This window comes from Elephantulus edwardii, unplaced genomic scaffold, assembly GCF_000299155.1.
Source record: "Elephantulus edwardii isolate Elephantulus edwardi_28Jun2011 unplaced genomic scaffold, EleEdw1.0 scaffold00174, whole genome shotgun sequence".
NCBI lineage: Eukaryota > Metazoa > Chordata > Mammalia > Macroscelidea > Macroscelididae > Elephantulus > Elephantulus edwardii.
In genome coordinates, this window is record NW_006399924.1 from 208,412 (window position 1) to 225,931 (window position 17,520).

Below are 17,520 nucleotides of genomic sequence, written 5' to 3' on the forward strand. Positions count from 1 at the left end.
TCGGCAAACCACCTGGGGGGCTGCTATGTGTCAGTTCTGACTTTTGGACAATGAGTTGAGTTGCTACGTTTTACATGAGAGGGAACCTAGACTCAGAGAGGTAGAGTAATTTTCCAACATGAATTCCCTATAAAAGAACTCTTGTACCTTGCCTCTATACCAGCCTGCCTCCAATGAAGAGGAAAAGGGAAAACCTGGCCACAAAAAAACCCCCAAATCCCTTACTGCTGTGTCAGTATGGCTCACAGCAACCTACAGAACAGAGCACAGCTGTCCCTGGCTGTTTCCAAGGCTGTAAGTTGACACAAAACCAGACTGCTATCCTTTCCCCACAGACTGGCTCCTGGGTTCCAAATGCTTACGTTTTGGCCAGCAGTCAAGTGCTTAATGGCTGAACCACCAGAGGACCTTTAAAAGGACCATATTAGAATAAAAAAAAAACCCACAAAAAAAAAACAAACAAATAAACCAAACCCCAAATCACAAAGAAATATGACACAGGCCCTAGAGGGGAAACAAAAAACCTTAAGAAAATTTTTGAGGGGGCATTGGTGAATTTTTCTTTTCTTTTCAACTGGGCAAGGATGCGGTAGTGTTCAGCTATGGTCAGGACAGGCTGGGAGCTGGGAGCCCCATATGTGCAGAATTGGGGTAAAAATGTCTTCACATACCGCGTCCAGTGACCTGCAGAGCCAGCAGCACATTGAGGGCTGGGCTTCTGTGAGAAGAGGGCAGAGGTGGGAGGCAGGTACAGAGCCAGCATAAAGCCCACTTTGGGTTGAGCTGTGCACCCAGGTCTGGTAGGAAGCCAACAGCCGGACAGAGGGACACAGGCTGAATTACTTCCCTGAAGTAAGTTAACATTCAGTGACGTAGGAACAGCATTTTGTTTGTTCTCACCTCTCCATTAGCTTGTTGGTGTGCTGTGGCTCCCTTATCGCTCTGCTCTGGCTCCCCTGCCCCCCTTTTCTCCCCACCTCTGGTGTGGACAGCTCTCCTCTGACCTTTCTAGCCTCCTTGTGGCTCGAATATATGCTCTCCTTTCCCCTCCCGCCTCCTCCCTCTCCACCACGCTGACAGACTGTATCAGCGAATCCCTCAACAGTGCCATATCTATTTTTTTTTATTCATTGCATGCTTTATTTTTAGCCTGAATCAACTGCCTCCTAAAAATGGAGTTCCTAATGAGGCGGGGGCTGGGCAGAACTATGTAAGTTATCTAGGCTCGGCCCCCCAGTCCTCCCTGCCTGGCGCTTACTCTGCTCATGTATGTGAGTGTGTGAGCCTCAGGTCTCTGTGTCCTGAGTCCTCGATTACAGAACTAGCTGTACACAAGGAGGTGAAGAGCCCAGTAGGGCAAAGGAGAGAGACAAAACCAGCCTCACTGTTGCCCATACGGCTCGGCAAGGCCTCTCCCAGCCTGTGGTTTCTCTCCTGGGACACAAGCACAAAACTTGTCCCAAATGAGAAGAACGCACCTGTTTCTTGCAGGGGTCTGCTTGCTGTCCTCCTGCAGGGCAGAGGAGGGCCTGAATTTCCCCACCTACGATGGGAAGGACCGTGTGGTCAGTCTCACAGAGAAGAACTTCAAGCAGATTTTGAAGAAATATGACTTGCTCTGCCTCTACTACCATGAGCCTGTATCTTCAGATAAGATAGCACAAAAACAGTTCCAGCTGAAAGAGATTGTCCTTGAGGTAAGCAGGGGGGGGGTGCTGACTGAGCTGCCTTAGAGAGCATGGATACCTTATTGTGTCTTTAGTGAGGGCTGGGAATATGAGCTGGAAAATACATAGGGAGTATCTTCATTTTAGTCTCACAGACATCTGAAGATATTTTTGTTGCAAAGCCAGGATGAGGAACACTGGGGTGAGTCTGGACTTTTAAGCAGAGATAACAAGATAACATCATTCAGTATAGTGCATGGGTTTCATTTAAAGTCTCACGTCACCATCTTCTTAATTTTCCAAGAAATTGTTGAAACTATTGTATCAGAGATCACTGGTGCTTTGATTAAGTGTCCTAACACCCCCTCCTCACCCTCAAATGCCCCATGATCTTGGAGAAACTGGTCACTTGATGAATCAGGTGGGGAATATCACTGGGTGATTATCTGCTCGTCTGAGCTGGTTTCCACACACAAGTGAAAATCCTTATACCTTCATTAATGAAACTTTGGTAGGTTAGACTTTTTTTTCTCAGTGTAGTTTTAGGGCAGATACTGAAGTCAGTTTTTATTTTATCCACATTACGTGGTCTCCTTAGAGCCTGGTGCTGGGTCCTGTTGTCTAATCCTGTGTGAATGCGGCAGAACTACCTCTGAGACAGCCTAAGATCACTTACACTCAGCCAGTGCTTGTTGGGGCCAAGAGTTCTTCAGTCACCCCCGCACCCAACCCAGCCCACTCAGACCTAAGAATTTGAGAATCACTGAAGTTTATTCACCAGTACAACAAGAGAACTCAGCTTAATGACTTATTTTGTTTACCAGAATTACCATAGAAAACACATGTGGATCTGGATTCTCTAAAATGTGACTGTAATAAAAAGCAGGAAAATTATGCAGAACATATAAAGATGTGTTTCACAGTTTGTAAAACGTTCCGCATCCCGTGTCTCTTGATCATCATTTAAAGCATCTATTTTTTAATAGGATTTGTACATGTGTTCATTACCAAAAATAACCTCTGCTTTACAAAAAAACTGCTGTTTTCAGCTCAGTTCGGAGTCAGTGACTCTGTAAGACAGGCATAGGACTGTCTATAGAGTTTTTAAGGCTGTAAATCTATACGGAAGCAGACTGTCTCATCTTTCTGCAGTGGAATGGCTAGTAGGTTTGAACCAACCACCTCCTTGTTAGCAGTCAAAGGTCTTAACCACTGTGCCACCGCAGCTCTGTTAATTGACATAGTGCCAAATGCTTTAAAACATCACCACTATGGAGATACACATATTATATAGAGCCCCTCAGGTTCTAGCCTGAGTCCGAACGTACTATTTCCTATCTTCTTTGCAAGTGGAAAAGAATGCAAGGACAGTTATTGATCTTTATAAGTAGGAAAATTCTGGGCTGAGAAAAAAAGATAAATAACTTCTCTGCTTAGCCTATGAGTTATCAAGCACATTGCCATACCTCTCTTACACTGCAGTATTCAATTATTGAAAGATATTTTTGTTACAGAGTTAATTGAAGGCATAAGGACTCTATGTTCATCACTGCCTCATTAGCCCGAATCAGTTGCCTCATAAAAAAAGGAGTTCCTAATGAGACTCAAAAAGAATTTGGGGTGGTTATAGCTCCAGTTCTGATCTCCCTTTAAAAACTTACATGTGTTTGCCTGTGTGTGTGTGTATTCCCAGTGTGTGCACACATACACAGTGGTCCCTGAGTAGCTCAAATTGGTTAGCGGTTGACTGTGAGCCGATAAGGTCGTGGTTTTAACGTACATAGAGACGTTGAAAGAAAGGCCGGCTGTTTGTGTCAGAAAGATTGAAGATTTGAGCCACCCAGGAAGACCTTCAAGATGAGTTGACACAGTGATCATAACATTTGGCTCCAGCATATCAGAGATGGTAAAGATAGGGCAGAACAGGGCAAGGTTTGGATCTATTGTTCATAGGGTCACTATGAGTCATAACTGACTTGATGGCTCCTAACAACAACAACAGAGGTAGGTACCTTGGAACACAGGCCTGACCAATCTCCTTTTGAAAGGTCAAAGTCTTAATCTTATGGAACAGTTGTCCTCTGCACACATGGGGCCACAATGACTCAGAATGGACTCCACACCAACCAACACCACACACACACTCACACTCACACACATGCACACACTCAAACACAGATATTTATGTATTTACATAAGTTCACTTCTTCCCCAAAGACCAAAGAAAATCACAGGAAGGGACACTCCCCTTGGGCTCACCTTCCCCCAGATACCTACCTAGCCCAGCATGCCCCTTTCCCAGGTGGGTGCCTGGTGGGCAGCTGGACTGGGAGGAATTCAGACAGGAGGTAATCTGACACCTCAGGTTCCTAAAGCTGCAGTGAGCTCTCCTTAGGGAAAAAGAACACCCAACTTGGAGCCAAGAGGTCTGCATTTAAGTTGCAGCTCTGCCACTACTAGACAGATGACACAGGGCTACTTACTCCATGTCTCTCTCATAAAAAAAGACATGAAAAATATCTATAAAGTTTGAATATGATAAAATAATAGTTTGAATGTTTACTGTGTTTGAGATCTGTTGTGAGTCCTTCATACATATAAATGGATTTAATTCTCACAACAATGAATTTACCATCTTCATTTTACAGCTGGATAAAATGAGGCACACAGAGGCTGAGTGTCACAGCTTGTGCTAGTGAAAGCAGTCCTGGTCCCTATACAGCACTGTTCTGGTCAGCAAACAAGGCAGTGTGCAAAGGGCTGCCTAAAATCCTATACAGAGGGTTCCAAGAGTCACAGTTAAATAAAACCATTATTAGATGGAGCCACCCAGCCCTTGAGTTGAAGCACAGAGCCCTGACGGCTCTGCTTTTGAGGAGACACAGCTCCTCAGTGAGAGGTGGCCAGGTGTGGGAAGGATACGTTTGTCAGGATGCCAAGTATAAGCTCTGTTTCTCAGAATCCAGGACAGAAATGGTCCCAGGAATCCCATGACTGGAAAAAGAGGACAGATTAAGTCTCTAAGTTTCCATTATCAAAACAAATATTTTTGTCCTCTTACTCCCTGGGACCCCAAAGCTGTCCTAAGAACTCCCTCTTGTCCTGGGCTGTGATTGTGGCACCAGGAGAAAGTGGAAGACTAGGTAGCCTCAGAAGTGTGCATCCCCTCACCAGTGGTGTGGTCTTAACCATGGGCAAGGGATGCAAAGTCTGTCTCCCTTTTGGTAGATTAGGAAGGAAACTGGCAACGTTTTTGGACCTTAACCTAACTTACCCACATGAGTTCCACATACACATGCATGCACACACATAAACACCACCCCCCAGAAAAAAAATAGTTGTGAGACAATGCTTACCTTTATTATTTGTAGAGCATTTGAGTTTATTATTCCTTTGACTTGATGACAGAGGAAGAGCTGACTGTGGGAGTGATGGGGAAGGTGTGACAGAGAAAAACTGGTCTTTGAAAATGAATAGAGATTTACTCAGCAAATAAGCAAGGGGACAGGAGGGAACCACAGGAGCAAGGTTCTGAGAAAACAATTGTCCTTATCTTGTTCTGTCCTAGTCTATGTAAAATAGGTTGGGCCTAATTTATTAAACAGAATTCACTCACCAATGCTAAAGGAGCTCTGGGTGTTTAGTGGTGAAGGATTTGTGCTGCTGACCCAGAGGCACACGGTGCAAATCCACCAGCTGCTCCTTCGGAGAAGGATGGGCAGTCTCTTCCCATGCACTTTACTGTCCCTGAAAACCTACTGGAGGGTCAGGTGAAAGTTGGTTCCAACTTGATGGCACATAACAACAACAGCAATGATAAGCTGGCTACCCTAAGCCTGAAAAAAATTGATTTGGGGATTAGAAGTTTACTACTCACCACACAAGGGTGAGTGATGCTGCCACACAACTGATGCTGCCAGTTAGTTACACCTCCATATTGCGGCGATGAGGTGGATATGTCAGAGGCAGTGAGGCTGGCTCACAATGGGGCAAATTTCAGAGTTATTGTTCATAAGGTTGCTATGATCTGTTCTGATAAAAGCCAAGAAGCAACTGTGGTCAATCATGTATATTTTGTCTGCTCTAAACTGTTTCAATGAACAGGCCCAGAAATAGCACCATTCACAGGGAGAGGCATTCATTGCCTACTAGGGGCCCTTGGAATTCTGGTAAGTTAGCCACACACCTGTCAGACATTGACTCTACGCTGAGCCTGGGATAGATGCTGTGGGTAAAGGGAAAATGAGACGTCAAGTGGCTCATGGCCTAATACAGAAGAGAAGATACAAACAAAGCTACAGTGCAGTGAAGTCACTGTAATAGTAGAGCTATTTATAAGGTTCTCTGGGCGAGCAGATGACAGAGGAAGAGCTGACTGTGGGAGTGATGGGGAAGGTGTGACAGAGAAAAACTGGTCTTTGAAAATGAATAGAGATTTACCCAGCAAACAAGCAAGGGGACAGGAGGGAACCACAGGAGCAAGGTTCTGAGAAAACAATTGTCCTTAAGGCAATGCTGGCTTATGGGGGACCCCGGGCATGTTGGGGTAGAACTGTGCCCACAGTGCTTTCAATACTGTTGTTTTCAGAAGTAGAGCTCTAGGCTTTTCTTCATAGACACCTCTTGTTGAAGTCAAACGCCAACCTTTCAGTTAGCAGCCAAGCATTATTTTCTCTTCAGTTCCATTTCACCCTATTCAGTTCCGTTTCATGTAAAAAAGATTGGGTCCTATATCCTAAATTTACTCATTTTAAATAATAATTTGAGTATCTTAGGTTGAGTACTCCAATGATAAGTTGGGCACTACCTGGGGTTTTTAAAGACCTGATAGATCTTAACTATTTTCCAATTCACACTCAATGAGATGGATTGGCATAAAGGCTGCAGCAATGGTATTAAGCAGAGCAGTGAATAAGGATGGAATAGCATTGGACAGTGTTTCCATCTGTTATCCACAGGGTCACTCTGAGTAGGAACCAACTAGATGGCACCTAACAACAGCTGTCTCTTAAAATTACACCATGAGGACCTCATTCTGGTATATTTTGATTCTTACATAAACAAGTCCCTCTGGGAGAGATAGTACCTTGGGATGCTGCCAGTTAGTTACACCTCCATATTGTGGCGATGAGGTGGATATGTCAGAGGCAGTGAGGCTGGCTCACAATGGGGCAAATTTCAGAGTTATTGTTCATAAGGTTGCTATGAATCATAGTCGACTTGATGGCATGTAGCAATAACAACATAACCAATTTTTGTTCTGTCGTGAGAATAGGTTTAATAAAGCAAAGATGACGAGGGTAAGATTACAAGGTCAATAAAAATTTAAGCAGAAAAAAAGTGACAGAATGACTCTAAGAGGTACCATATTTAAACATGGCTTCCCAATTTGGCCCAGGTATGATCTGGAAGGTCTTATGTTCAGAGTGTGGTATAGAGATGTTCTAGAAATGTTTGTTGGGTGAAATAATAACAGTGTAAGAAAGGAAGATTAGATGGATTGACTCGGTGACTGGGGTAATGGGGCCAGGAGTGTCAGAGGCAGTGAGATTGGTTTAAGATAGAGCAGGCTTAACCTGAGAAAATGAGAGATGAGGCACAAACAGAGACTTGTACACCAATGTTTATGGAAGTGTTATTCACCATCACAAGAACATGGAAACAGCCTAGATAGCCAACCACAACTGAATGGATTGAGAAATTATTGCACATCCATACAATGGAATACTATGTGGCACGCAGGAGCAATGATTTTGCAAATTATTACCTAGCTTGGGAGGGACTGGAAAGCATTAGGCTGAGTGAACTGACTCAGTTCCACAAGGAAAAATATTGCATAAAACCATTATTGTAGAATGAGTATGAGGATCCAAGCGATGGGGAGAGTGGAAGCAGAGGAATGAGAACGTGTGGGGGGTGGGGAGTGGAGGGGAAGATTAAACATAAGGTTGTACAATTTGATGGGAGGGTGAGGGAAATTGAAAGAATCTGGTCTGAAAAACAATGTATTCAAATCTTGTAAATAAACTAGTATAATAAAATAAAAAAATTTAAAAAAAGAAACAGACTTAATATGGAAAAAAAGATTGAGCAGGGTTCAGAGCTGTTGGACACAGGGTCTCTATGAGTTGCAAGATACTTGATAGCACATAACAACAACAACAAAAATTCAAAAGAACTTCGTGAATAAGACCTCATTTTATCGATGTTGCCCTAAAGTGATGTGACTTGCCTAGCATTTTATAAATGGAATACTAACTCCTAGTCAGGTGCTTTTTATACACAAAAAGTACATATTAATTTAGAAAGAATATATGAAAAATAAGAAAAAGACTATAAAAACAATCACAGGAGACATTAATATGCTTAGTGTTCTGATAGACTTTTTTTCCAGTATTTTTCTTCTATGTATAGTCACACATTTTCCAATTGGATTACGACATTAAAATTTCATTGCATTGTTAGCTGTGTTCTTTTGTCGTTAGTTTTGGGACTTCTATTTTAAGAAAAAGATGATTATAATGCCAGCACTGTATAAACAGACATATCTTCAAAATTATATCCCTACTTTGTGATACTGTTACCATTTCCAAGGTTTTTGAAATCTCTGTTTAGAATTTCATTTTTGTTGTGATGCCTATTTCCTGGATTACTATCTAGATTAGATTTTTTTGCCTAAACTTTCTCTCATGAATTATTTTCCATGGATCTTTTCTCTATTTTTTTCTATTGAGGTGTCAACATGAATTAGAAAAGGAGTTATAATTGTGCATGCTGTTTTCTTCAGTTTCTGCCAAGATAGCAAATTTAGTCACACCACAGGGGCCAAATTTTATTACAGTTACAGAACTCAGAAAAATAAGAGGAGGATATGAGCAATGAATTCAATTCCCCTCAATTCCTTTGTTTTCCCTTTTCCTCTTTCTTCTTGAACCTGGTAGGCAAGCCACTGCGCACACCTTGATCTATGAACACCGCCAGAGAAAGCCCTCCACAGCACCAGTCTTCTACCTTGGTGAAATGCTCCAAAGATGGTGTGCTCCGACATTGGCTTCCAAATAAGGCAGGCCTGCATTCAATTCCAAGTTAAAACCCTTTCCTGCGTCCAGTTTTCTTATGAGGAAAGAGGAGAGAAGAGTGTTGTTGTCAAGATTAAATGAGGTGGCATGGCAAGAACATGGCTTCTTGCACACAGAAGCTTCACACACAATCCATTTGAGTTAGGATATTAGACACAAGCCAGCCGACCCGCATCCTTATCCAGACTGAGGTTAGGCTACCTCAGTGAGATCAGAGACTGGTGAGATGGGATGCCATCTTGCTTATCCATGGCCAGCTGAGCCCCAGAGAGGAGGGCTGGCTTGCCCGTGATCACAGCTTCTTGATGTCCCTGGTGTTCAGCTCTCCCTCTGGCCTCCAAGGATTTATTCAACAGGTATCTGCAGCATTCAACAATCTCTTCTACAATATTTTATAAACTATGCTCCCTTGCATTTTAGCTCATAGTTCTGTCTCACTTATTTTGAGAAGTGTTTCCATTTTCTTCAGGCTCTTTTTAAGCTATTCTTTCTTCCTAGGGAGGCATGTGCTGGGTTTCCCCATCTGGATTGGAAGCGTCCTGAGGCCAATCTACATTTAAAGCATACTGGCGAGAATAAAAACACCCAAATGCCAAGAAGTCAGTGCTAACTCACAGAGACCACATGTGCTTCAAAGAACTGTACTCCACAGGTTGTTCAATGACATCATTCAAGATTAGATCATTTGTCTTTCTGCTGAGGTGGTTCTGAGTGGTTTCAAACCACTAATCTTTTGGTTAGTCTCAGTGCTCATGCATTTGGGCCACTCAGAGTTTCTTCATACTTGGTAATAAGGAGTAAGGGGAGGGAAATATTCAAATTCACATTAGGCAAGCACAAGGATTAAGTCTTTGTTCATTGGCCAAATACAACCAAATGAATGATGTAGTGATAATTATATAAAAGATGTAGCATGAAGGTACATGGATGTCAAAATAAGCCTGGGCTGACTGTGCATCAGCTGTGCAATGTTCACAGTCCCTGAACTCTTCGGAAACCATACCCTTTCTCCCCAACACCTAAACCAGGTATGGAAAATCACTTCTCCCTTCTTTCTCTGCTCTTGCCTTCACACCCTAACTACATCATATATTTTTCTGTCTATAGCATTCTATCTCTAGAAAGTGCATATTTCAACTTGAGAAAGAAAAAAGACAAAAACTTATTCCCAGTCAGCTTCACACTTACACAGACACAATTTCATGGCATCTTAAAGCTTCTCAGGGAGCTCAAGTGGTGGAGTGTGTCAAGTTTTGGGCTGCTAACGAGAAGGTCTGACGTTTTAGTCATTCAGCTGCTGCACAAGAGAAAGATGGGTAGTATCTTCTTAGAACAATTTACAAGTTTGGAAACCCAGGAGAGGTTTGTTATAAGTCAGAACCAACTTGCAAGCAAGAGGAGGTGGTTGTTTTGAAAACACTCCTAGAAGGAAAGAAGAGACAGGAATAGCCTTCAGAACTCAGTTTTAGAGTGTACGTCTTAGAGAAGGTGAGTTTGAGTGTTTCTTGGCAGCAAGGATTTCATGAAGCTGCAATAATACTTTGAACATGTCTTTGTCCTTGTGTACCACAAATTAGAACTAGCCCATAGCTGACCCTCGAGTGGGTTTTCAGGGGTAATAAATCACATGGGAGGAAATTGCCCATCTTTCTTCAATGAAGCAGGTGATTTCTTTGGAAATTCCTTTGGGAACTGCATGCCTTTGAGTTGGTCACATGTTGTTAGGAGAAGCTTTTTTTTGGAAGACATAATGCTTGGGAAGGTGGAAAGGCAGGAAAAAGCGGAAGATTCCCCTAATGAGATGGATTGACACAGTGACTGCAGCAATGGATTCAAGTGTATCGAGATGATGATGATGATCCGGAACAGGTCCGAGTTCAGATCTGTTATTCATAGGGTCACTATGCGTCATACATGGCTGCACATGACAATAACAACAACATCAGGCACTGTACGTCATATTGCATATTCCAAGTGGATGCTGTTACTTGTGATTTAGGGGTTCAAGGAGAGTAAAGAAACAAAATAGGCCAGTCTGCAATCAATATATAATTGCTGGATTAAGGAGAGGTACAGGAGATTTTCTCAGGGCATGTTGGTGAGTGTTTGATAACATGAAAATACATCTTGTGATCTCTTAATTGATATATTCATTCACGAACATTCTGTGCTATTGGCACACACTCAGTATCTTACTATGAGTGGATGGATGGATGGATGGATGGATGGACGGACGGACGGAAAGGTAGTGAATGAGCAAGGTTTTCCCCAACAAAGAGAAATTGGTTCATTTGTTGAGCGTGAGCGAGGTCCCATGGACTAGCAGGCAAATCTGGGGCTTTGGCACAACATCAACCATGGGAGCCACATACCAGGCTGACCTGCAGCTGCTGTCAGGCATCAGGGCTCAAGATCCGAGTCTCAAGGTATCCATGTCCTTTTGCAATTCTTGCTTGAGGAGGTTCAATTTTTTTTTTAATTTTTTGGTTAGGTTCCTAGAGTTGGCTCAGACTTGTATTGACTCTATGTACAACAGATTGAAATCTCACCCAATCCTGTGCCACCCTCACAACCTCCACTGCACTAAAGTCTATGTTTGCCTATGCTGTGTGTCAATCCATCTCATGGATGATCTTAATTTCCTTCTCTGACTTTCCACCTTTCCAGGTAAGGGGTCCTTTTCCAAGGTCTGATCCCTACTGATAGCACGCTCAAAGTATGTGGGGCAAACTTTCTACTTGTAGGTCTTCATAAAATATGTAAGATGCTACATAGGAGTAAAAAGGGAAAGTATCCTCCTAGAAAGATATATAAACTCAGAAACCCAACAGAAGGCCACATACAACATGCCTAGGGACTCTCTCAAGTCCTCTTATGTATTAAATGATGGGATCACCACCTACAAATTGTTAGAAAACTGTCTACAAAATTAGAAAGTCTGTCTACAAAGACCAAACCAAGAAAACCAAACCAGAAAGCTGTGTTGTTATAGTCAGTATACCAGAACTGATAGGTTATTTTCCAATTACATTTAGAGATGATCCTAGTATGTATTAGCCCTTAAACATAGACTGGGACAGCTGGGGCATGGGATGGGTCCTATCACCTAGACCAGAGTCAGGAATCAGAATCCTTTTTCATATAGGTTTCTGGGTTCTGCCTTTGCTTGGTAAATGTCTTACAGCTACTGCTCTCAGTCAACTCAGGGTGCTTCTTTGTTCCTGCTTCTGTCTCTGAATTGATCTGTTTATCAGTAGAAAGCAATCTTTGGCTGGGAGTGATTGCAGCCTTTCAGATTCCACAATATGCCCAGCATCACCGACAAGACTCTTGTGTGCACTTCAAGATCACAGCCACGCTCAGATGTCTGTCTCAGATGAAGTGACAGTGTCTGGGAGAAGGCAAGGACTGGAAGGCAGGGCACCCACCCCCGGGGCTCTTCTCGCCCATTTACCCTGCCTTTGACCCTAGACATGTCCCGGAGATTCAGCTCATTTTGCTCCTTTAAGATCAACTGGCTCAATGATCTTAGAGAATTAAAGGAAGTGGATAAGAATTTAGGTGCAGTGTAAGTATCAGGTATTAGTATTCTGGTTTCCTCAGTTACTCCATACGAAATTGTTACTGTTATTGTTAGTTGCTATTTGGTTGGTTCTGAATAATGATGAGCCCAAGTATAACAGAATAAAAAAACCTCTCCAGTCTCATGCTGTCTTCCTGGTTGTTGAGTTCATTTTGTGATGTAGTCTTTAAAGAATCTTGCTGCTACCCAAAAGATCAGGGCCAGCTCTGCAGGAGAAAGGCATGGCAATCTGCTTCCATGAAGATCAGTAGAGTTGGGAACTCTATGGGCAGTTCTATTCTGTTAACAGTAAAGGATCGCTAAGAGTTGGAATTCATTCAATGAAATGAGATTGGCTTTCTGGTTTCGGTGTACTGCTAGTGCCTTCCAAGCTAGGGTGATTATTTTTCAACTTTTTCTAACAATACGTGATATGATTAACAGATATCCCTCCACCTTGGTTTGGTTTTGGTAGATCACCAGACGTTTCTTCCTAGTCTATCATAGTCTGAAACTTCCACTGGAACCTAGGCACCATCAGTGATCCTGCTTTTCTTTGAAATTCCAGTGGCATAGTGTCTGGATTCATAGCAACATGCAGGCATCCACAGGATGATAGGCAAGTGTTGGACTTGGAAAACTAATGTATATAACATGCCTATTTAAGTGCCTGAAATATGCCTTGTATTTACCCAACGGCTTTTCCCTTCACCTGTCACTTGACATATATTCTTAGTCAACTGCACTAGTTCTCAGCCTTTATCCTTGTACTGGATTACCTAGAGAGTAAAGTGTGTTGATGCCTGGGTTCTATCTGTGACATAGATTCTGATTTGATTTATCTTGGGGTGATAGATGAGATTTAGGTACTGCAATTTGCAAAAGTTCCCTGGGTGGTTCTATGTCTGTAGGTGGCACAAGTGATTGGCATATATCTCCAATCAAACAATCGTTTGGTTATAGTCATTTGACCCCACCCACAATGTTGTACTCATAAGCAAAGCCCTGTGAGCTGTTTCCTTAAAAGTTACAACCAAGAAAACACTCTGGGACTTGGTTCAACTCTGTAACACCTTGGTTGCTATGAGTCAGAATCAATTCAATGGCAATGGATCTAGCTTGGTTTTGGGTGTTTCCAATGCACAGGCAAGTTAGAGAACCACAAGGGCCTTGATGTATGTTCTAGATCAGAAGATCTGTCACCTGGGAGCTAACTAGAGTGGCAGAATCTCAGACCTCACCCTAGAATCAGAATCTACATTTAACCAGGACAGATTATCTGGGAGGCTGGGCTCTATGGTGGATGATCTATCAACAATCTGCGTTATGCAGATGACACAACCCTGCTTGCTGAAACTGAAGAGGACCTGAAGCGCCTGCTGCAGAGTGCCAAGGACTGCAGCCTCCAATATGGATTGAGGCTCAATGTCAAGAAGACAAAGATTCTCACCACTGGACCAATTGGCAGCATCAGGATGGATGGTGAAGAGATTGAGATTGTACACAGCTTTAGTTTGCTTGGCTCTGTAGTCAACAGTCTTGGCACCAGCAGCCAGGAAATTAAAAGGCGCATTGCCATGGGAAAGTCTGCTGTTAGGGACCTCTCTAAAGTACTGAAGAGCAATGGTGTCTCTCTGGAGACTAAGGTGCGTCTGATACAGGCTGTGGTCTTCGCAATCACTTGTTATGCATCAGAGAGTTGGACAATGACCAAAGAGCAATTGATGCCTTTGAGCTGTGGTGCTGGAGAAGAGTATTGAGAGTACCATGGACTACTAGGAAAACAAACAGATTCATCCTGGAAAGGGTTAAACCAGGCTGCTCCTTGGAGGCAAGGATTCTGGGGCTCCGTCTAACATACTTTGGACATGTTGTAAGGAGAGACCGGTCCTTGGAGAAGGACATCATGCTTGGTAGGGTGGAGGGACAGCGCAGGAGGGGAAGGCCCTCTATTAGGTGGATTGATTCAGTGACTGGGTTAATCGGGATGGGAGTGTTAGAGACAGTGTGACTGGCACAGGACAGAGCAGAGTTTAGGACTGTTGTACATAGGGTTGCTATGCACAAGTGACTTGATGACACGTAACAACAACAACAACAACCTCTGTATACTGAACAGATCACTCAAGAAGCTGGATTTTATGAGGAAGAATATGGCATCAAGGTTAGAGGAAGACTCATCAACAACTTGCAATATGCAGATGACACAGGCTTGCTTGTGGAAAATGAGGAGGACTTGAAACATTTGCTGCAGAAGATCAAGGACTATAGGTTTCTATATTGATGAAATCTCAACATCAAGAAAGCAAAAATTCTCACTATCAGTCCAATAGGCAACATCATGATAGTTGGAGAAAAGATTTGTCAATGATGTAATCTTATTTAGATTCACAAGAAACCCCCTTGATATCAGTTGCTTGATAACAGTGGTCAAGAAGTTAATGAATTGCATTTGAAAATCTACTGTTAGAGACTTCTCCAGAGTGATAAAAACCAATAAGTCAATTTAAAGACTAAATTGAGTGTGATCCAAGCCATCCTCTTTTCGATTACTTGCTATGCATCTGGAAATTGGACAATGGCTAAAGATGATAGAAGCAGAATCAATGCCTTTATATTAGAGAAGAGACCGGATATCCCATGGATTGCCAAGACAACAAAATTCTCCTGGAGAGAGTGAAATCAGGTTCTCATTGGGGGGGGGGGGGAAATGGTGAAACTCTGTCTCACATACTTTGGGCATGTTGCAAGGAAGGGCCAGTCTTGGAGAAAGGTATACTGCTTGGAAAGGAGGAGGGTCAGCATAAGTGAGGAAGACCCTTAACAAGATGGATTGATACAGTGTTTGTAACAATGGACAGACATGTGTCGGAGACAGTGAGAATGGCCCAGGATAGGCAGGATTCAGATCCATTGTTCATAGGGTCTCTATGAGTTGTAGTTAACTCAATAGCACATAACAATAAAAAGGGATTCTCAGGTTATTTTAAGGTATAAGAAGCATTGAATTAATCTTACATATTTGACACATTTTCCAGATGACCAGAATCAAGTCATACCTGTTTGGTGTTTGCTCTGTTAAATCATCTGAGTGAAATTGGATTTGTCAGTAAGCCTGCGATTTGGAGCCTCCTGGGATACTACACTGATTCTGAGGGTTCAGGGAATCAAGTGTACTCTTGTACTCTGGGACTTGACCGCTTTCTGAGTTCTTCTCATCAAAGACTCACCCAGACAGTCAACAATGAACATTTTGGGCATCCTTGGAAAAGCATGTTTTAAATCCTTGCAAAGCATACCCTCCTTGAAAATTTCTATTCCATTGTCCAAATCAGAGAGTGCTCTTGCTGTGCAACTAATTGGATGTCAGGGAGTTGAATCCAAGCTCCATGAGTAGAGCTATGCTCCATTGGCTGCCAAGAGCTAGTTTTTTCTGAAGATTACCAGGCCATTCTTCTAAGGTGCTTCTGGGTAGATTCAAACTGCCAAACTTTCAGGAAGCAATTGAGCACATCAAGGATTTTTGTTTGTTTGGGTTGTTGTTGGTTTTTTTGTTTGGTTGGGGTTTTTTTGCACTCCACAGCGACTCTCTTAGGTGAGGGTATGATATTCACCTTCAGAAAGGTGTCCATTTGGTCACTGTGTCTCATCTCCTCTTTCAGATGGTAAATCTGGAAACTCAGGAGGGAGATGAACATGAGATACCAAGATGTTACTCTGTGTTAAAGGAGGCTGTGGGAAAGTTCTTTGAGCATTTTATAATGTTAAACTAAATTTCATCTGAAAGAAAATATTTCTTATGTAGTAAATAGGCAATCACTATGGAGCTTTGGTGACCTAGTGCTAAGGAGCTATGCTGCCAACGCAAAGGCATATGGTGCAAATCCACCAGTTGCTCCATGAGGGAAAGATGAGCTATTTCTTCTCATGCAATTTACTGCCTCTGCAAAGCTGCTGGAGAGTCAGGTATGGGTCGGTTCTGAATCAACAGCAATGAGGTAGATGGGTTCTTTTATTTTTTTTCCTATATTTTATTAATTTTCATAAACATTTACAGAGATTTTGGGTTTCCATTCATTCATTGTTGCACTATTCTCTCTACCCTCCTCCCAGTTTGTTCTTGTCCAAATGCCACAGTGCTTGTCAAAGCCAGTTCTGATTAATCTTCTTTGTCAGTGCATCCTTTGCCATTCCCTATCACTCCTCCCTGAGAGAGACTTCACCCTGAGTCATAAGGAAAAGGGGATGGCGTATTAGCTACTTCCTGCTGAAGAGGGATGCTGTGGGTTTCAGGGTGAAGATCTTCTCTCACTACTCTAAAGGGCCCCTTTGGCAGTAGGAAACACATAGACTATTATGGAGATTGATTTTGGAATTTAGATGGTTCTTTTAGGTATGATAGAAACTTGTTGCTATCAGGTCTATGCTTACATGCCAGGTTTTCAAAGAAACTATTTCCAAAGCTGGCTGTATAAATCACACCCTAAAAGCACTTCTTTTGTCTCCCCATCCAGCTTTATTTTTCTCCACAGAGCTTCAGTGCAGTAGTACATTCATTCTGTCTGATCAACTGACAAAGAAGCATAAGTTCACAAAAGCAAGGACTTTGTTTCATTCCTTGTACATCTATATATCAACGTCTGGTTCATAATGCTTGACTCAGCAAAATTGCTGAATGAAGGTTGAGTAAACAGAGAAGAAAGGAAATAGCACTCATTCCAAATTTACCATAAACAGTGCCCATTATAGGCCACTTACATATGTTACTGAATTCCTGTAACATGTGCTCGCATTTCAAAGAAGTGAGGCCAGAGCATTCAGTAACATTTCCTCAAGTAACAAAGCCATGAAGTGAGCTTGAGGCAGGTTTTGAACCCACATCTGGTTGGTTCCCAATGTCATGTTCTTGCCACATCTCCAAGGACCAAAAGAGATTGTGGAATGTTTGTAAATATTGCCAGTTTATGAAAATACAAGTGTTTTTAGTTGGTGTTCTGGATTTTCACTCACATTTCAGCAAAGTTTTAATTACAGAGCTGAGCTATGTGTGAATTGAAATTACAAGAGTGAATGATGGGTTTATGCTATTAGTATTTGCTAAAAGTTTACTGGGCAGATGAGTGGAGAAAGGAGAAGCCAAGGAGTTATAAGTGCTGTCTAAATAAAGAAAACATTTTCTTTAAAAAAATATTATTATTACTGTTGTTGTTGT

At 42.3% G+C, this 17,520-nt stretch overlaps 1 protein-coding gene across 1 annotated transcript in view; it reads left to right on the forward strand.

Moving 5' to 3' along the window:
* The first annotated feature begins 1,441 nt into the window (after positions 1–1,441).
* The window catches only part of CASQ2 (calsequestrin 2 (cardiac muscle)), a 127,595-nt gene continuing 111,516 nt past the window's right edge, over positions 1,442–17,520 (forward strand). The window contains exon 1 of the mRNA XM_006895673.1: positions 1,442–1,697. Within this exon, the coding sequence (XP_006895735.1) occupies positions 1,464–1,697 (234 nt within the window). The 5' untranslated portion in view covers positions 1,442–1,463. The remainder of the gene's footprint in view (positions 1,698–17,520) is intronic.